The 21,852-nt window shown below is 32.9% G+C and overlaps 1 protein-coding gene and 1 long non-coding RNA gene across 2 annotated transcripts in view; one reads left to right on the top strand and one right to left on the bottom strand.

The window, feature by feature from the left end:
* LOC149796001 (uncharacterized) overlaps positions 1-21,852 on the top strand; it is a 199,533-nt gene that overhangs the window by 44,515 nt on the left and 133,166 nt on the right. Inside the window, exons 4-5 of the mRNA XM_089965923.1 lie at positions 10,099-10,208; positions 19,258-19,413. Of these exons, the coding sequence (XP_089822049.1) occupies positions 10,099-10,208; positions 19,258-19,413 (266 nt within the window). The remainder of the gene's footprint in view (positions 1-10,098; positions 10,209-19,257; positions 19,414-21,852) is intronic.
* Positions 1-21,852, bottom strand: part of LOC149796002 (uncharacterized) — a 72,060-nt gene that overhangs the window by 4,241 nt on the left and 45,967 nt on the right. The window contains exon 3 of the long non-coding RNA XR_016422475.1: positions 7,132-7,266. This is a non-coding gene — a long non-coding RNA (uncharacterized LOC149796002). The remainder of the gene's footprint in view (positions 1-7,131; positions 7,267-21,852) is intronic.

Raw genomic sequence — 21,852 nt, 5'->3', positions numbered from 1 at the left:
ATAAAACTCCAGACTTTAAAATAAGGATATATATATATATATATATATATATATATATATATATATATATATATATATATATATATATATATATATATATATATATATATATATATAACAATTATCTGAACAGCTTTATTTCAGAACCTCCTAGTATAACTCTACTGGGATATAATTTCTTTCATAACTTAATGCTAATTATAAATCAGATTTCATTTTGTTTTGCTGAGTAACAGTTTTCTTGGATTTTGTGATTGTTACAGGTCACAAATTATAAAGACACAATTAAATTTTTCTGTGGAAACAAGAGGACTGGTTCTGTAACCAGTGAAATTTGATATAAAAAATGCACAAAACATAGCCATTTCATTCATTAATTTCTAACCCGATTATTGCCAATGTGTCCCAGACACTGTCAACTTGATGGCATTACTGTTCAAAAAGGAGTTTCTGTAGCAACATGGTCGCCATATTGGCTTGGGCCACGTAATGTTTTTAACAACAGATGTTGTTCACTCTCTTTTGAAAATTTCTCTAATTCTGTAAATTCTTGATTTACATATCTTTGAACACATGTAGACAAGAGTTACTAATATTTAGTTGTTAGTTTGTTTTAGAAATATTAAGACTAGACATTGGACGCAGGTGACACTTTTTACTGAAATAGACTATTCAGGAAACCAGAAGTAGACAGCGAGCAGTCTGTTTGCTTGTTTTGATCAGAAGCTTCTATTTGCATTGAAATGGCAATAATCTGACAGTGTTGGGGGCAACAATCAGGTTAGAACATATCAGAGTAATGATAAAAGGAGTGGATATACAACAACCTGAAAATGAAAAAGTACTTGGCATCATGATAGACAATATCTTTTGCTGGAAAATGCAAGTTGATAAGGTCATTAAAAAAAGTTAACTCACTGTTTTATCTCTTGAACAGAATAAAATCTTGTCTCCCTCAAGAGCAGAGAAAGATATTCCTCAATGCATATATAATGCCACATCTAGAATATTGTTCTATCTGGGGTAAAATTGGTACTGAAAATTGGGAAAGATTACTGAAATTTTAAAAAAGAGCTATTCTTGATGCTGATTTAGATACACTATCAACAGGTCTTTTTTTTAAACCCGAAAGTGGCTTCTATTTCAGCAGAGAACTCAGTTTGAAAAGGGTTGACTAGTTGATAAATCCTGACATGGATTGGATAATGATTATAATAAATGTAACTTTACATTTTTTTAAATGTATGTGTGTATGAACTAAGATCAATTGCAAACAAGTTATATTTACCTAAACAAGACTTAGAGTTTTATAAGAAGAGTTTTGCTTTTTCTGGAGCCAAACTACGGAATTCCATATCATCTTGAATAAAGTCAGCTGACTCATGCCAAGCTTTCAAAAAGCTTAGTCAGCTTCTACAGAAACAATCATTGGTATGATTTTATTTTATTCAAGTCTACTACTTTTTACAACATTCTTATCATATATTCTCCTATAATGTTTTACACGTTTGCTTCTACCCTTTCTATGAATCTTGTATGTACTCATCCTTAACTTCTTGTGCATATTTTATTGTTGTGGTAGATCATGTCTAGTTTTTTAATCACTTTTGCATTATATATATTTATACAAATGTAATTGTTTAAAGACCTTATGGAAAATTGGTCATTTTACCAAATGAGCTTCTTCTTTAAATAAAGCCATTATTATTATTATTATTATTATTATTATTATTATATTTTATTATTATTATTATTATTATTTATTATTATTATTATTATTATTATTATTCAATGAATAAAATGACGAAGTTTTATGCATTTTTATGCATATTTTTATATCCTTGATACTTTTCTCTTGTAAAATCAATAGGGGGGTATAAACAAACAGAAGGTAGGCAACACTATGGTCATTACAGTAACATTTTGCCGTGCATGTTATTAGATACAAGTATTAAACTGTTATTGATGACAGCAAATGTTATAATTCTGTGTTCAAGTTTCTTGTGTTATGTTCACTCAAACATTGATATAAATAATATTATTACATGCCTAAAGTTTGTATCTTGATAGGCTAGGATTTCCCATTTCACGTGTGGTAGACGTTTTGCCTGTGATAGGCTAGGATTTCCTGTTTCGCCTATACTATATTTGGATTTCCTGTTTTGCCTGTGATAGGCTAAGATTTCCTGTCTCACCAGTGTAAACAATAGCTACATTGATATAATGCATTCATAGGCAAAATACTGTTTAGTTATTAAGTTCAGAATGTTTGTAGCAAATTCATATGGACTAATTTGGTCAGTATTTTAGTGTGTCCATTCAGAATTCAAATTGTTTATTTAGTATATGCTTTTTATTCATTGATGTTTTAATTGAGTTGTACATAAAGCCAAATATAATTAATTTCATAACAAAGTTTGATTTTTGTTTTGTATGTTTTTGTGGTGAATATCTATGAGTGTTGCTTTTCAACAATAGGATCACTATGGTTTTGCTGCATTTGGATTTGTGTGGTTTGGTGTTTTATGGCACAAAACTGTAACTTTGTTATTTAAGGAATTGGAGTAGAGTGCCTAGCCCAAGGACACACCATGGTAGCCACCTTGGGTTGATCCACAGGTAAGGCTTGAACCTGTATTCTCTCAGTCATAAGTCAGGCATGCTAACCACAACTCCTCACTGCTGTTGGAAATGTACACTTCCAGGATGACTAAGACTGAAACAGCATAGCAATTGTAAAGTTTGAAATAGTGTTCCACATGTTGGAATTAGCCTATGCCCAACTTTTACAAATAGTTAACATGTTTAACCACTGGTAACCCATCTTTATTTTTTACATTATTTTACATTAGCAGGATGATTACTGTATCATAATACTGTCTTTGCATCAGCCAATGTCCAGTCTAATTAAATTTATGACATAGTGTTTCGCTGTGCCAAATTTGTCCACTTTTGCCATTACAGGCACTGCTATACCTTTTGTGATAGTAGCATTTCCATATTAGGCAGTCATACTCAGTCTGCAGTTGCCTTGTCATTGCGTATGAGCTCATGATAAGTTTCATCTAATTGTACATCAGTGGAAGCAAGGCAAGTGTTGTTATGAAAGAGTATATGCCCCTAGCAACCAGTAAATATCCAAAGGTAAAAGAAGACTGATGCACTTGTTAAGAATATTTTCAAATTATAAGCCAATCCTCTTATTGTGTTAAATCATGATTTTGTCCCATGGACTTGTGAGTGCTACTGTAATAAAAAATCAGATTCTGAGTTGACATCTACCAGCACCAGATACCATAGAGAACATGCATAAATTATTTAAAACTAGATAGAAGTGAAATTTGCCTTTAACAAGAAACATTTGTCAGGACAAGAAAATATACATAAGACTATACAAGTATTCAGACTGAAATAGCACTTAACACAGCAGATACTGAGACATAACAAAACTTAATAAACAAGCTTTTGGAATGTCAGACCCATCATTGGAGTGCACATCCCTTGCATAAATAAGTTGTATAGATGATGATGTTGTATTGTGTCTTTTGTGTATAGGACACATGTACCTACACGTTTATACCTCCAGGAGAGGGAACCTTGATTAGTGTGAAGTTTTGTCAAGTGTAATGTTGGCCATTCTTTGGTACAGAAGGTTTTTGACGTGAACTCATTTGAAAAGCTTTTTGGTTATGTACCTTCAAAGAAAATCTTGGATTTTTTACAGGAAAGTGGTTTGAATTATTTTTTTTTAAATGTGTGATCATATACTGTTAGGAGTTTATATTTTTCACCTTTGTCTTTTTTTTTATGTAACATTTTCTAAATTATACTTTATTCCATTTATCTTTTACTTTGTTAGACTACCATATATGTTTGGAAGGGTTTATTTTCCTGAAGTTTTTCAAAAATGTTACCTTAAATTTGTTTGGAACTTAAATATGCTTGTTATCAGCACTGTATGGCTAGGATATTCTGGCATTCCATTAAACTTTGAATGAATGAATGATTACCTGTGATAATATGGACATTGGTGGGGAAAATAGCTTCTAGTTTGCCTACAAATGCACATACCAAACTTAGGCATTATGTACCATCAAGGATTTTAGTAACACAAGGGACGCAGACTTTTGAGGGAAGGAGATAATAATAGGGAAGCACAGAGATACTATAGACCACTTGAGATGTCAGAAAGAAAGTATACATTAACTTTACACCCGTTGTTTTGTTTTTTTTGACAAGCCTGATGGACACCTCTTTTACTATACAGGATGGAAAGTGGCTGCAGTTTGAACAGATAAAAACTTAGGCTTCTGCTTAACACTGTGTCTTGATTTCGTGTTTGACTTTTGGGTTTGAACCAAAAATTGAACATTGGCTTGCACAAAACCTAGCACAAAAACTTGAAAATTGAATTGATTCCACTGCCACTGACACCAGTGGTTGCATCAGCAATTTTCTCAGATTTTTCTGTTTTCAAAAATGTGAGAAAAAGTGGTCCTTTGGTCAACTGATTAATGTTTTTCTTCTAGTGTTGACAGATTACAACAATTTTTGTTTATGCTAAAAAAAATTGCTGACCTCAAAAGAATAACAAAATCTGCAGCAGTAGACAGTTGTTATTAATGGTGACAGAAAACTGAGACATAAATAAAGTAACTTTTATTGCTTGTCATCACAAATCCCCACACTCATTTACTATCTTCTACTCTACAAACATGCTTGCCCACTCACATAAGAAGGGTTTTCATCTAAAGTCCATTACATTTATTTATATGTCTTTCAGCTAAGACTGGATAATACATAAAGTTTGGTCCAAAAATATTTAGACAGGTAGATTAGGATCCACACCATTTATCATAATGCATAGAATCAGTTGAATAGAACCAAGTCTGCTGCACATTCTGATATCAGATTAGGATCTGTGCTGTGTGTAATAATATGTAAATTGACAGAGTTGTTGTTGTTGTTGTTGTTGTTGTGGGGTTTAACGCCATTTTTCAGCACACGATAGGCTATACATGGCGGCCAGTATTAATGGTGGAGGAAGAACCAGGGAAAACCCCGGAAAGAACCACCGACCCTCGAGAAGCTACTGGCAAGCTTTCTCACATACCCACATTGGCTGAATCTTAGACTCGAACCGCCGCAGACAGAGGTGAGATGGCAGTGATCCGTAACGAAGAGCGCTTTAGACCACTCGGCCACTCGGGGCCCCATTGAACAGAGTTAAACATGATCTATGGCACATATCTGGGTCGAACGTTTCACAGGTTGGTGCATGTTATATGCAGACATATACAATGATAAAACAAAATCCCTTAGAAATTATATGTACTAAGATGCAGTGATGTCTTCAAGTACATTGATCCCTAACTATAAAGCCCCTCAGCATATTACTACTCTTTTTATGTCAAGGTTATGGTAATGGATTACATTAGTCTAAGTTTGTTTTATTATTAGTGCCTAATTTGTTTCACTTTTAGTTTTCATATGCCTGCTCTTTTGCAGAGTATATTTTGCCATAAGCCTTTCTGTCTGTCTCTGTTATTTAACTTTTCTTTTTCTGAATGGTACCTTCATTTCTACAGCACCTACTTTTGTCAGACTTTACAGGTAAGTTCTTATTGATGAAAAAGAAGGCTATCAGAATTATGATCAAAGGTCAGGGTCACTGACACAAAGAAGACAAAATGGTTTATACGCAGTGATGCTAGTTCAACACTACAGACATGGACCAGACTTTGTGGATGAGTTGCATATGGAGTAATGGAATAAAAAGATTATTGATTTTGTGATCATATGGTCAGAGGTCAAGGTCACTATTACTGAGAGAAGACAAAAATGGTTTCTGATCAAAAATTGTATTTCTCATTTGTGCGTACAGGTGTGAAAGTTTGTGGATGACTTAATGTTGGGTAAGAATGAAGCCTGCTGAATTGGAGATTAAAATGGTAAAAGTCAGGGTCACTGTAACTTAAAAAAGAAGGTAAGAACTTGCAAACCACTTATAATGACTGAAGTTCTGGAGAGTGCCTACATTAATGGTATTAAAGATACCTACTGATATGGAGTAAAAAAAAAATTTGGCACAGATAAAAATCGGGTTTCATAAAAAATAACTTTTTGCTCTTCTTTCAGTTCCATGACATTTTCTGGATGGCTTGCATATAGGGTAATAAAGAAACACTTAGATTCTCAGGTCTGAAGGTAACAAGAAAAAATATGGCTTTTGCACAGGAATTTTAGTACTAGACCACATACCATGACCAAAGGTCCAGGTCATACTGACTTCTTTGCCTATAGTCTCTAGGGTCAACCATACTAGTGCCTACATGGAGGATTATTAAACAGTGGGTGGTTGTAGAATGTGCAGTGCACAGTACTTTTGTTTGCTCATGAAAATTAATTTATATGACATTTCAGATCATTACATATGCTATTTTTGTGATTTAATATACTGTAGTAGGTCACAACCTCAGGTTGGAACAAGGCTTCATCATTCATAACTGGTCACTGTTATGTCTCCCATGTACATTGTTATAGAGGGAGCATTGTATATAGAGTCGATAAGGCAATGAAATCACTATAACAGTATCATTATAAAAAATTATTTTTTGTTTTATGATGAGGTACCACAGGAGAAAATCTTTAAATTTTTTAAGACATATGGTTTATATACAAAAATATTGTGACTGTATTTTTCAGGATTTTATGATTTTTACCTTTATGTTTCATTTTATACACATTGTACAGAATTTTAACATTGTTAACTTTTTACTTTTATCTTATGGTACATGCATCTGGTTTACAATTATTTGGATGGGTTTATTGCCATACACATTTTAAACATTTATATTCATATTTTTACCTTTATCATGTAGTTCTTCATTATCAGATTTTTCTTTCTAAAGCTTTTTGTTCAATTATTTATTTTTTGTTTTCTTTTAAAACTTATCCTTTAATTATCATCATCATCATCATAAAGCCAGTATTGTGCTGACTAGCCATTAAATCCTAATAGGTACATACAGCTGTACTATTTTTTTTGTATTGATCTTTCTAGGTGTTTGCATTCAAGTAGCACAAGATACAAGACTATTTCATCAATGGTAGACATACATTTTATATTACCATAATAGCTTAATTGAAGAGGCAGCTGAGAACAATCTTCTTTCATTTCTTTTGTTCCAAACGTCTTTCGTGCAGATAAATGGTTAGATCATTCAATTCAGATGTTTGTATGCTGCACAAGGAGAGAGTTTGAACCTGAAAATAAAATCATAATGGTTCATTGTCCTTCTTGATTGTTCCTGTTTGGGGGGGGGGGGAAGTAGTGATCGGCTGATTAATGCTTTCAGTATTGACATTTCATCATGCAGACAAATTGTTCAGCAGAGGAGATTAACATGAATTGCAATGCCAAACTGCTAAAGCTAAATGGCAATAGGATAGTAAATCCTGATCTTAACAGCATTTTTGTAAGCTCTTTATTTTCAAGTTCTGAGTTTTTTGGGGTGTATCAGACAATATTTATGTTAGAATGACATCAACAGCTTTCATAATTATTGATGATTGATTAAATTTTCATTTTGAACTTGAATTTGTTATTGAAGTGACACAAGTTGCAATAAATCAATGGTATTTCTTCTTTAGTGATCACTCTTGAAAATACAGTTTATTATAATTGTTTCGTTTAAAAGGCATAAAAATTAATCAAGACAATTTTCTTGCAGGTTGTTTCGTTTTTTTCAAAGGTCATCCATAACAGTGACAATTGCAATGTAAAGTGATATTATTGCCTTTGTTTGTATCTTTGTATTATTTGTTGGCTTTTAATAATGATTATGTTAGGTACATCTCTATTTTGTACTTGACTTTGTCCAGAATCAAAACCATGGTGTACCTGGCCAGTAACATTTATTTTATAAACAACATAATACATTGCTAATATTTCTTTTTGAGTGTAGATTAAATATTTGTATAATTATTAATGGGAAATATATTTACTTGAATCTGAGACCAGGGCATTAAGATTTTCACTTGGAAATTTCAAATTTGCTGACAGCTTTGAATGTTTTATAGAGGAGTCTGACCTTGCTCTGTTATTGTGTCTTAGCTTTTTATATAGTACTGTTTACTTGAGAGAAAGAAAAAAAAAACTCATTCTGAAGCAGAATTAGTCTCCTTGCTGTGCTCAGTTGTTCATTTGGATGCATTGATTTACTCACTGGAATTACAATGTGCTCAGTAATATTCCACAAGAACATTAATTTGGAATTATAGTGAATTGAGATGACATTTTGGATTATATTGTTAGGGATATAAAGTGTTTGCTGAATTTTACAAAACATGTTGGTAGTTTAAGACCACAGTGTTGTAGCACCTTTTATACTTTTTATTCAAAAGTTTTATTCAGTGTTGGGCAGTGCATTGTATCAATTGTAATGCATCATTTTCTTGGTGAGATCAGAGTTTTTCTTTGTATATTGAACAACATCTTACTTTAAATCTTTGAAGACAGAACATAAATGTTCCATGTAAAATGGGCTTTTGAAATATTATTGTTGTTTTCACTCTTTTTCTTCATGGACCACTCTGGTGGCCTAGTGGTTAGAGCTTCTGCCTCGGATGCAGGAGGTTGCAGATGCATACCCCAGCTGAGTCATACCAAAGACTTATAAAAAATGGTACTAACAGCTGCCTCACTTGGCGCTCAGCATTAAGAGGTAAGTGTGATGACTGGTCAGCCTGATGCCAGGATAATGTAACTAGGTGGGACATGATGCTGTAAGTCTGCAGCATGATACCCCATGCTAGATATCAGTATAAACTGCCACACTGCAGACATCTTAGCGATATGACAGAAAGATTGTTAAGCAACGTTAAAAATCCAAATCACACACATCACAAATGTTTTTCATGTGTTCAGCAAAATCAAACATAAGTAAACAATTTCCAGTCTTCTCATGAAATATTATTTCATCTCATAATAATTTGTTTGAAAGATTTGTATAATTTTTTTTTTTTTTTGCTCTTCTCCCAGTTCAGTTTGGATTATTATTTGACAAAACATAACTTTTTCCAACACAATATCAAACTAACTTTGCATATTCAATGGTGTCACTATATCATCCCCTCACCATTGCCCCAAAATTACATGTTCATTTGTACTTAAGTTGTGATTTGGCAATATGATAAATTGTCTTAACAGACAATTATTTTTTCTATGTGTCTTGAAATTTGTGCTTTGGGGCAATAAAGAAATCAAGGAAAATTGGTACCACAAGAAGAAAGGTTAATTCATGTGTGATATTGATTGGAAAGTTAATTCATAGCAAGTTTAAATAAGTTAACTTATAAACATGGTTTCAAAGCAGTGAATTAACCAATTATCCAGCTGAATGGTGGCATAACACATGCATGAAATGGTAAAATTGGACTGTAAAGTGGAATCCAGTGGTGACTGGATACAGAGTCCATAGAGAATATACAAGTGCATCACACTTAGACAATAGATTAAGTAAGCTTATGCCAGTGTACTGTCATTTGATTACTTGGGAAATTGTTTAAAGGAATAGAATTAATTTAATGCCCACACCAGTAGTGTAGAAGATGATCCCCATTCCATTAAACAGTGGGGGAGCTGTAACTGGGATGCAAGTGGATGTTACTTTCCGCTAGAATATGAACACTATCACAAATTGCAACCAAATTAAAGGGCTGTTTATTGTCCAGATCAATCATGTAATTAATCATCATCCATTTTTACTAATAGGTAATAGTTTAATATAAATGAAAAGTTGCCTCTTTTGGCGCTGTAGAGGCAAAGAGTGGTGATCTATACTGACATATAAGGGATCTTTTAAATAATGTTTTGTATAAACCATGTTTTAGCACTTTGCCTCATGTACATGGAATAATTCAGCATAAGCCTTGTACCCATGGCAAATTATTCCAAACATATATATTTACATGATGCATTATAATGTAATCACCAATTTCGCAATGTCGTTTTATTGATACTTGACTTAAGCATGCAGTTTTCTAATTGATGTTATGAATTTTCCAATAATTACAATTACAGCATTTTCTTTTCAGAGTTCGAGTGGTGATTGATCTTGTTGGTTCCTGCTGCACACTTATTGCTGAAGAGCTCTTGAGTGACCCAGATTTTAATCTAAATCATCAAGTGGCCTTGCTGCTATATGGTAACTTAAAAGATCTAAAATTAAAATCACTTAATATAGGATACATTGTATTTTAAACTTAAATAAATCAAATCCACATGTTGCTAAAAAATGTCTTATCTGGAACTTACTGGAAATTTACCTTTTTGCCAGTGTTACATTAATAATGGAGCTGGTATTCTCATTGTATTATGGTCATCTTATATAAATGGTCCATAAATTCTACTACATACAGTATGTGTTTGGCCCAGGTTAGAAAAACATAGGTATGTGATCACAATAGATCAGTGCCTTAAGGTTATTGTTTGGTTTTACATAAAGTTTAATCAATTGCTGGCAATATTATATGGTCAGGATAATATATGTACATGTTTTTATGTCCATTGCAGATCTCCATTCCATTTATATATATTGTAAAACTAATTTTCTTTTATCCCTGTGTAACTTTTACCTTATAAATTGTTTCAAATCCGTCTCAATATCACTATATCTTTGTGGGAGGTGACATCAATGCACATATACAAGTGTTCTTTTTCAGAACAGTGATTAAAAAGAACATAATTTTTCATCGTGATGGATGTACCGAATAAATGTGTCAGTACCTTATGATACATGATATTACTTTAAATTATTATTTCATTATACACATCTACCTCGATAACTCACGTACAGTAGGATCCAAAAACATAGACCGTACTATCAAGTGATTGCATGATTTACCATGGGACCTAAAACAACAGAAGAGATTCCACTCCCACTGGACATCAAAAAGACATGAAGGGATGGGGTAACAAGGCTGTTTAATGATTGAATACTCACTTTATAATCCTGCTGGGAATAATTTTCAAAAAAAACTTTTTCTGGCAAAGTTGTTTGCTTTTCTATATAAATTACCTTTATATTCAATGTACCCAACTTGTAAAAAATTGATGCAGTGATATTGTTATAAGTAACAGTGAAAGTTCTTATCATTGAGGAAATCTCTGAGTGCTAAGTTAAGAAAGTTAACTCTGAAATTTGCTTCTCCACAATGAACTGTAAAACACAGCTTTTTATTTCACCTACTGTATGTACTCGTTTTGCTTGGTTGCTTGCTACTATCTTTGATCACATTTTTGAATAAACAGGCTAATTTAAGGTTGTTATATTAATTATACAAAAATGTTTATAACAATGTTATATTTATAACAGTGTTATATTTAAAACAGTGATATATTTATAACAGTGTTATATTTATAACAGTGATAAATTTATAACAGTTATATTTATAACAGTGATATATTTATAACAGTGATCAGTTGAAATGAGTTACCCTGACACATGACCATAGCTGCTAACTCTTATGCAAGTAGGATTTGCATGCCTTTTAACTTTTCTTTTATTCCTCCCCCTTTATTTGATTTCATACATAAAATACATAATTAATGTGATAACACAAATCAGGTTAGCTTTTAATTCAGTACAGCAATACACCAAATACTTCTGCAAGTTGAATATCAAAGCAAGGGCAGCACTTAATTCGTTTCTCACAGAAATGCTCGTGGACGTAGCTGTGACAGTAGATTGATATTGGTCAGCATTTGAATACATGATAGCACATTGAATTTTTGATGACTACACTTTAACGAAACTAAAGAATAGAACTAAATTGTGAATTTCATTGGCATAACAGATTTAATTAGTATTTATTTATTAAAATGCTGCATCCATTAGGCAATAGTGACATTTTCATTGATCAAAATTTTGTTGAATATTGTAATATACAGTGCACTAAGAATGTTGTTTGGAACAAAACATTATATATATATATATATATATATATATATATATATATATATATATATATATATATATATATATATATATATCTATATCTGTGTGTGTGTGTGTGACTTCTTATTATAAGTTTGAGAATTTCATGTTGTTGATTAAACTTTCAGGGCACTATCCACCATTTTTGACAAAAAGAATGAACGATATATCAAGGTTTCAGTTACCAATTTTGATAAGTAATTTTCTTACATTCAACAGATAAGGGCTAATTTTTGGAGGCCAATTTTTTTTTTATTTTCTATTGAAAGAGAGATGAGATCCATGCCTGACCTCAGTAAGCAGGTTCATGAATTATCAGGACATGGGTTATTGAGAAAGTAGTATATTATGGTTTTAAAACAGGCTAGTGTTAAAGTACTTAACAATAATGTGTTAAGTCAGTAATACAGCACATCATTATGTTTATATTTTTATAATTATTTCCTTATAACATATTTTTTTAAGCCCGACTGGGTATATATCAGAAAAATATATGGAATGGTCTATTGTCCATCATCCATCCTTTGCTTGTCATTCCTCCATCTGTTATCAAAATTTTGTTATCACTACTCCTAAACTACTTAGAAGATTGCCATGAAACTTTACACATACATTAATCCCAAGGTCAAATTAGTCCTGAATGAAATCAGTGCCATTGAGACATCCATTGCAGCAGTCATAGTGGCCCTCTTGAAAATCTTGTTAGTGTTATTCCTTCTGAATGGATGGTCATATCACCATGGGGCTTTCACCAAAAGAATACTTATATTGTTTTGTTGGTCCTAAATGAAAATGGTACTAATCTGAAATCCAGTGTGGTTACCAATGCAGTCCACTTGAAAATCTTGTTATCACTATTCCATCTTAATGGAAAATCATATTGACATGCGGTTTTGACCAGAAGACTTTTTCTTATGTCCAATTCTTCCTAAATAAAATGGTGCCAACTTGACTTCGGCTAGAAAATCATGTTACATGTATCTCTATTCCTCCTGATTAGCAAGTAATATCAAAATGGGGTTTTCACCAAAAGACTTCTAATAAAATCTTGTTGAAAATGATGCTGATCTTACATTCAACATGACCACTATGATGGTTATCCTCAAGATCTTGACATGAGTTTTTCATCAAAACATTTTTTAATGTCTAATTAATTCTGAATTTAAATGGTGCCAATATATTATGTCTGATATGATTCCCATGGTGGCCATCTTGTTATTGCTCTGGAATATTAGAGACAGTTTCAGTGCTCATCAGTTTAAAACAAGGAAAGGTCTAATCTTGGATTCCTGGAAATTCATATCTGCCAGTAGATTGTCAGTCCCTCCAAATGACTATTATTTCCTAATATTTTTGAGGTCCTTTGCTCTTCAGTAAAACCCAATATTGAAAAATATGCCTTGAAGACTTGTGGCTGTAAAAATTGTGATAGTGATATAGTCCCAGAAATGGGTAATTAAACCAATCAAATATATGCTAGTGGATCATTAAAATTAGGCAAGACAGTGTGGCAAAGCTGCTCCACATTTTTCAAATCAAATTATAAATGAACAGTTTGACTGCATGCCTTGCCACTGGTAAAGTCTGTATCCTTGAGTAAACAGCCTCTTTTAAAAAGTCTCGATGGACTATTTGTTTGTGTTCATATGTATGTATGCACATTTATTCAACCAGGTATGCATGAATGTATATAAATTTCTTCTTATGCACAAACTCCATATTGATGCACATATAAAACATTTTTGACACCTTGTACACCATAATTTTTTCCAACTTTCCTGTCATTAATACGAAAGTGGTTTATGTCTTTTCATGGTTTAGTTCTATGTTTACATGCTTAAAAGAAGACAAATGTTGCCATGTCAACTCGAAATCCAATGGCATGTGACCTAGTTTATTTAAATTATAAGGGTTAAGGAAGAAAATGATGTGTGTAACTGTATGTTTATAAAGCACCATCCATAATTTCCAAGTCATTTATTATAAAATTTCAAAATTCCAGAGAAATAAATCCAGTAATATGGCACAATTTTCTACCAAAATGAAATCTTGAGCCATTTCCTGATTATAAAATCCACTGAAACATACAGGAGCTTAAGGGATAATTATCATATGTAAAAAAAAGACATAATGTTGAGTTCTAAGTGGATATGCTACATTAATGATGTATGTGATAAGATCTTGGATAGAGTGATCATTGCAGATGGAACAAATACCTTTGAATGAATCTGTCTTACTGTAATTTTTTAATTTTTTAACCAACCATCCATTTTGAAGACCCATTTGATATATAATAAGAAACCAGTGCCAGTTCACTTATCGTCTTAACAATAAATGTATTAAAACTGATATCCTTTGTTGGTAAAGTAATAAAACTGTGCTATACTGTTTATGTTGACCTAGCGCCTCACATGCTTTGTAGTCTACAGCTGTTGCTCTCTCTCACTCACAACCGCTCTGATGGTCTAGTGGTTAGAATGTCCGCCTCAGATGTGAGCGGTCATGAGTTTGATCCTTGGCCAAGTCATACCAAAGACTTACAAAAATGGTACCAGTTGCTGCCTCACTTGGTGCTCAGCATTAAGAGGTTAGTGTTTGGACTGGTCGGCCTGGTGTCAGGATAATGTGACTGGGTGGGACATCATGTTACATGTCTGTGGCATGATGCCCCAGTGCTAGACATCACTGTAAACTGCCACACTGCAGACATCGTGGCGATATGAGTGAAAAATTGTTAAAGCTGCGTTAAAAATCCAAGTCACACACACACTTTCTCTCTCTGTCTCTTATAAATTTATGGAAATATATAAAAATTTAGGATCAATCATCATCATAATATTTGCATTCGAACTACATGTATTGATAATATAAACTAACCTTTTCCTCCAAATGATAAATAATCAAAACTGCTTTTGATGCCAACATTTAGAAAATTTTCAGTTCCCCTCTATAATAGCATTTGGCTATTATTAATGTACAGAATGTATTCACTACATTTTTTGTGAAAAATGATGAACAAATTGATAAATTGCCTTGTCTGTGCCAATTCTGGCAAGAATACATCAGAAAGTCAGTGCTAAACGTATACATGCAAGAAGAGTTTAAAATAGAAATGAAGATATGTGTCAGAGGTAATCAACCAAACATAATGGAAATATATACATTGTTTATATATTGTTTCAAAACAAAAATCAAGTTTTATAAGTCTTATCATTGCCTGTTATGCACATTACATTCTTATTTACAATTGAGGTTATATATGTTTTGGTATTATGCATGTTAGGAGGTTTTTAATATACATATCTATTATTGATGAATACAAGTTCCACAACAGAAAAGTAAACCATAGGCAGTTTGATTCTTAATGTCCTTTATTAAAAGTGGTCCTGGATAAAAAAAACATTAAATACATATTTATGGAAGAGAGAGAGAGTGGCATATTTTGTTTAAATGTTTCTCCAGGATCTGTGTATGGGCAGAGAATGACTCTTATAGTACCTACCTCTTGGATAAAAGATACTAACATAGGTGTCTTTCAAGTTTGATCACCTGAAACTATTTCCATCAGCTATGGCAGCCAATACTAAAATTATAAAAACTTTAAACATTTTCTCAATACCCACTCAATAGAATATGACCAAGTCTGACTATGCATTGAGGGGATTCAAGTTTATAACAACTAATGTTGATCTGCCTTCAGATATGGCCATCATTGCTAAAAGTAGAAAAACACCTCAAAAACCTCGTCCTGGTATGGAGGGCTTTCAACATTGTACACCTAATGTTTTTCCACTATCAAATATGGCAACCATTGCTAAAAATTAAAGATTTGATATGATTTTCTAAAAATATGCTGAATAGAATTTAACCAAATTTGACAGCATCCTGGCAAATATATATTTTATGCAAATGGCACCAATCTGCCACAACATGTAGATTTGTTTTACTTATATGAAAACATTTAAATCTCTCCTTAAAAGGAGTTTTTCAAAAAACTATGGTGAATAAAGTTTTACCAAACACTATTGAGTATCTTGGCAGGAAGGGATTTTGTAAAATGATCCCAATCCACCTTCAGATATGGCCTCTGTTACCTAAAGAAAAAGAAAGAAAAAACCTGAAATCCCTTCTTCTCAGTAAATGCTGAGCAGGAATTTTCCTAATTTTGACAAAGCATTCTGGTAATGATGGCCACAATTACCGTAATTGGAAAATCCTTTAAACAAAAATATTTTAAATGACATCTCAAAAGCATTGAACAGACGTTGACAAAATTTTACAGAAAGCATTCTGGCATTCAGGGCTTTTGATTTTATACATGTGATGCTAATCTACGATCAAACATGTCTGCTTTTGCTAAAGATAGAAGAACCTTCCCTAAATTTTTCTAAATAATCACTTACAAGACTTTTGATCAAATTTGATAGGTGGTTTTAATTTGGAACAATTTCAGATGATGATGTCATAGTTTTCAAATGATGATGTCATACAGTTTTCAAATGATGATGTCATACAGTTAGATTTGATTGCAATTACCAATCAAATAGAAAAAATATTTACACAGTTTGATTTAAAAATAATGCTTAATAGAATTTGACCAACTTTGACACAAAGCATCACTGTATTTGGGGCCTTTTAGTATATGACAAATGATGCTAGGGTATCATCAGATATTAACAAAGATCAGAAATTTGTGAAAATCTGTTTTTGAAACAATTGCAATTTCAACTGAAAGCAGATGTAAAAGTACAGCTGATGTTCCCAAGTGAGATATGTAACATCACCTTCAGTCCTGATATTGTACTGTGTTCTGGAACTTCCAAACAGATGATTTTGTTCAAACTCTCATTGCTATGGGAAGCAAGAATGTAGAAGGCCCATGAGAGGAAATTGGCCAAGTATCAGCCACTCATCCCTGAGTGCAAATAGAATGGATGGAAGGCCTGGAATCTAACAGTTGAAATAGGATGCAGTGTCTTTGCATCATATTCTTTTTGACATGCCATGGGAGTTTAAATCAGAATTATAGGAGCTAGCTGCAGGAAGTTAGTCACCAAGGTTGGCAAATAGGCAGAGGAATCCTCAGACTGGATCTGGTGGAAGAAAGAAAAGTGATTGAAAAGCTAATTGGTTCCAGGCTGAGTCTGATAAACTCAGTTTGCACACCCCTGGTGAGTGTTGTGGGATAACACCGAAACGCTCTAGGACAATGGGATCTTCACCTACTGATGAAACCAAATGCAGTGCAAAACCATATTCATATATTAATATAACCAGAAAATCGGATTGCATTTCTGAGACCCTAAATGAAAAATAAGATGATAGCTGAAATGTGAACATCGAATGAAAATCAAGTGCAAATGAAATGCAGATTTGGTAAAATTAACCATTTCATGGTCAGTGGCCTTGCTCTTCCATATATCCATTCAGGTAGTTAAGACTTTCGTGAGATAATTTTCAGGCATTGTAGTGTGGCATTTATATTTCATGAACATATTTATAGGTGATTTTTATATGTAAAATCCAATCATTTCTTTAGTAATTCATAGAGTCCTAAAAACACACATACACACATTTATGTTATCGTTTGCCAATGTTCATATTTTATATTTTAAAGTACTTGTGAAATGGGCAAGTATGTTTTGAAAAGTACTTTTCAGATTCCAGACTTATTTGCAAACTGATTTTGGGGTCAAATATGTAAATAAAATGAAAATAAAAACTAGAACAAATTTGGCTAACAATTTTACTAGTTTGATGTTTTCAAACCTACTGTGAAGCAAGTAATTTAGATTAAATGGACCCATTGGCATCAATGGAAGAACATTCTAATGATTGTTGTAGGCTTTTTGGATTTCAAAACCATATTTTCAGTGGGAATTACCATGACATTGGCTGTTTGGCAGTTTTTACAAGCCACTTATGTAAGGGACAATCATGTTACAACTATTATTGTCAGTTGTTTACACCACTTAAGAGAACAAACCTAAAAGTCAGACTCTGCTGACAGGACACACAGACAAGGAAACTTGATTGATTTGTTGGTTTTAACAGCACTTTAATGCATTATTGGCTATATGATGCAGAGGAAATGGGAGCTAAGTGCCTTCTTTAATGACGCACTGAAAAACACTGAGTTTTTTACATTCTTATAGATGTATTGTGTTTTCCATCGTAGAACTCAGGTGCATGATATCTGTATCCTGCTAAACGTGTCACTTTAATCCTGACTCGTGACTATGTTGACCTTCCACTGCAAGGTTACTGAACACCTGGCACACAAATGAGTACAAATCTTCCAAGTTTCTATCATCATTTCCCATTGGAACATTCGTTTTCAGTAACCAAGATAAACATAATTGCCACACAGTTACATATTAAAATGAGTGGCAGTTGAGTGTCCCACAAACTAGCTGTTTTGTACAGATCATTCAAGCTACTTGTATTGCTTTTTATTTTCAGGTTTAAAAAAAACTTTTTTTAAGTAATTAATTTAATTAAAAAAATATTCTCATTATTTCTAAAGGGTAACTCACTTCAAGAGCAATGTTGAATATAGGACTTTTTCATTAGTTTTTGTTTGTTTGTCCATCTGCATTAGTATTGTGGGTAAGAGTTGATTTTATTTGATCTGATCACATTGTATCATTGCACAAGTTGTCTACAGTACACAATTCAGATGCCATGACCTTACCTGTCTCAGCCACAGTAATGTCTTTTGAAGCCAAAATATAAAATAAAATATTTCAGTGTAAACCTAACTTTTTATATTGTATCCTCAGATAAAGAGCTTTTCAGTTGGTGTTTTTCTGTTTTGAAATTTACATCAATGTTGACAATGTGTCATTTTGAATTTGACCCTCATTTTTCATTCAGGAATGCAAGATAAAGAATCCTTCATTCTGCTTCAGTGTTCAACAGGAAAATTCCACCATTATGATAATTTTATGTTATACACTTGGCAAAGCCTCATACCTTGCACAAAAGTCTGACCCTCTGGCGGAATTTTCCTTGCCTACACAGATGCATATGAAGGATTCCATTAATCTAACAGTCTAATGTGCAGTAATTTGTTATCTCTATTACATTTTTGGCAAATAATAGATAAGATCACTTTCATGCAGTAATGACTGTGGTATTGGTCAGGGTATTGTCATCATGATTTTAAGATGTTATTATAATGCCTTTTGACAGTTATAAAATATTAATCCAAGATAAGCAATGTTCTCTGTGATGTCCTTGTCTTTCTTGTTTGTAGGCACTATACTAATAGACACAGTTAACAGGTCTGTGGCTGCAGGAAAGCTCACACAACGGGATGAAGCAGTGTTACAGAGACTGGAAGGAGTTTTGCAAGATGTAAATGGAGACCAACTGTATGAAGATATTCAGATTGCAAAATGTGATCTCTCTGGTCAGTTTAATTTTACTATGATTGCTAAGATAATGGTTTATTTAGTGTTCATTTTGAAAAATCAGATTAGAAAGCCACCAAAATATAGATAAAAGCTGGTGTAATAGTAACATGTTGAATCCCCAAGTCAAATACAAATTTTCAGTTTACATTTGCAAATTTGAAAAACTGTTTTAAATTTGTAGACGTTAAAGAAAAAAATGTAAGCAGTTGCTAGAGTTCCTACCTCTGTAGCTCAGTGCTTTTTCTACAATTTTTTAAACGAGCATCGGGTTGATATTTAACAGCTGGATTATATGGAGGTCTTGGACTAATTTTCTCCTGACATTTTATAAAAAATATATTGGGGATATTTTTGGAATCCATCACTCCGTCTTTGCTTTTATTGAGCTTAAAACTGATGGAATACTTACCCATGAAATGATGTGATGACACACATACAGTGAAACAGTGGTTCGGGTCCACAAATAGTCAGTATGCTGTATTCTGTACAGTGCGATATCTAGACAAGTCAGTGAACTGAATAAAATATTGCACGTGTATCCTCTTAGCAATATGGGATAAAGGGCATAAAATGAGAAAGACTCAACTGATGCAACTTCCAGCTTATTAAACAATAAATACTTTAAGCAGTTGTTACATATGTGATATTTATTTTTGTGGCAGAGAACCAATTACTAGTACACACAGACACATGTAGAGAAAAATTAGCAGTTGAAGTATCAATAGTTGGAGTACGAGTACTCACCAGCCAATCTCATGGTATCCTTAATACTGATTTTATTGAAAATCTGCACAAATAAGCATGATTTCTAAAACTTTTCTGCAAGAGTCCATTTGAATTGAACAACTTAATTTCTTGTTAATATATTTACACTAACTTATGAAATACTGTGTTTAAAGAACATTCATATTTTTGGATTGACTATAAAATGTGTAAATCAGACATTGGGAGTTTCTATAAAGAAACTTGTAATTTGGCTTAAAAACATACTTTAACTGAAATTCATTCAAGGAAATCAAGGGTATTGATTTTGTAATGCACTTGAGATGAACAATTCAACAGGTGTGCATAGCTGCTTGAACCAAGTTAGGCAATAAACCATTTGATTCATGGGTAAAGAGTTATCACAGTTGAAACAGTTGATCATTCGCTAAAAGACAGAAACAATAGAATAAGTGAAAAAACAGGGAACAATATATTTGATTATAATAGCAAAGCCTTCCACCCCTACATATTAAATGATTCTATTCCACTCAGTGTTTGACAATGGTAAAACTGTACACGTATCTGTGGTGTTACATTAGCAAGTGGCTTGTGTACATCAGTTGATGTGAAGCTTGTGCCTGCATTTCTGACTAGAAAATAAAAAGAATCAAGATAAGAAGTGGGTAGATGTTTGTGTCAGTGACTAAAACTGCACCTGACAGTTCAGGTGATAAACTTGTTTCACTGGGTGTGTATGTCAGTTGAATGAGCATGCATTGGTGATCTGTTGTTTTCCCTTAAATTAGTTGGTATTTAATTTAATTTATAAATTCAAGTGAGAAACATTTTTAGACCACTGCATTGTTTGGTGCTTTTTTGTGCATGCCAGATGACCATACAAAACATCTGTTGGCCTCTGTTATTTTGGATTGAGCAATTATTGTACATGGAATGCATTGAAGACAAACACAGAAAAGACTTAAAGGCTTTACCTTTGATGGTTTATTAATAATTAAATTAACTAGATTAACAATATTTAGCTTTTTGAGGAGCCAATATCTTTCAAATATGAGCAAGAAGCAGTGTTATGATTTTTTATTCTTCAAGAATGCAACTCTTTCCAAATTATTAAATCAAACTCTTGTTTATTTTGGGACTTACGCTTTGTTGTACTTAAAGAAATAGTTCAAATTGTTATACAATTTATGGAGCCAAACCATGATTGTACTATATCCAAATTTATGTTTTAACAAAGAGTGTTATGGGGGAGGGTCACTGTATTTTCATTCCCTTGAGGGGTAAAATTGCATATTTTTATCGTTATACCATGAAAATTAATGGCGATACAATGTGACTCAAAGGGATCATTTATTGTTGGTCAGATGTGTTTTTCTTCTCATTTGATTCATCTTTCCATATCCATCGACTGTATATATTGCTATAAGTTGGAGATCTCAATGCTTTTCAAGATATTACTCAAAGGCTAATTCCCAAGGGCCAGGAAACATTCCCTAATGCAGATATTGTCTACAGAACTGATACTCAGAGGCCAAGTCCCAAGGGCCAGGAAACATTCCCTAATGCAGATATTGTCTACAGAACTGATACTCAGAGGCCAAGTCCCAAGGGCCAGGAAACATTCCCTAATGCAGATATTGTCTACAGAACTGATACTCAGAGGCCAAGTCCCAAGGGCCAGGAAACATTCCCTAATGCAGATATTGTCTACA

This window comes from Sinohyriopsis cumingii, chromosome 7 (assembly GCF_028554795.1).
Source record: "Sinohyriopsis cumingii isolate HCF-2022 chromosome 7, ASM2855479v2, whole genome shotgun sequence".
Classification (NCBI taxonomy): Eukaryota; Metazoa; Mollusca; class Bivalvia; order Unionida; family Unionidae; genus Sinohyriopsis; species Sinohyriopsis cumingii.
This window is presented reverse-complemented; position numbering and strand designations above follow the sequence as displayed.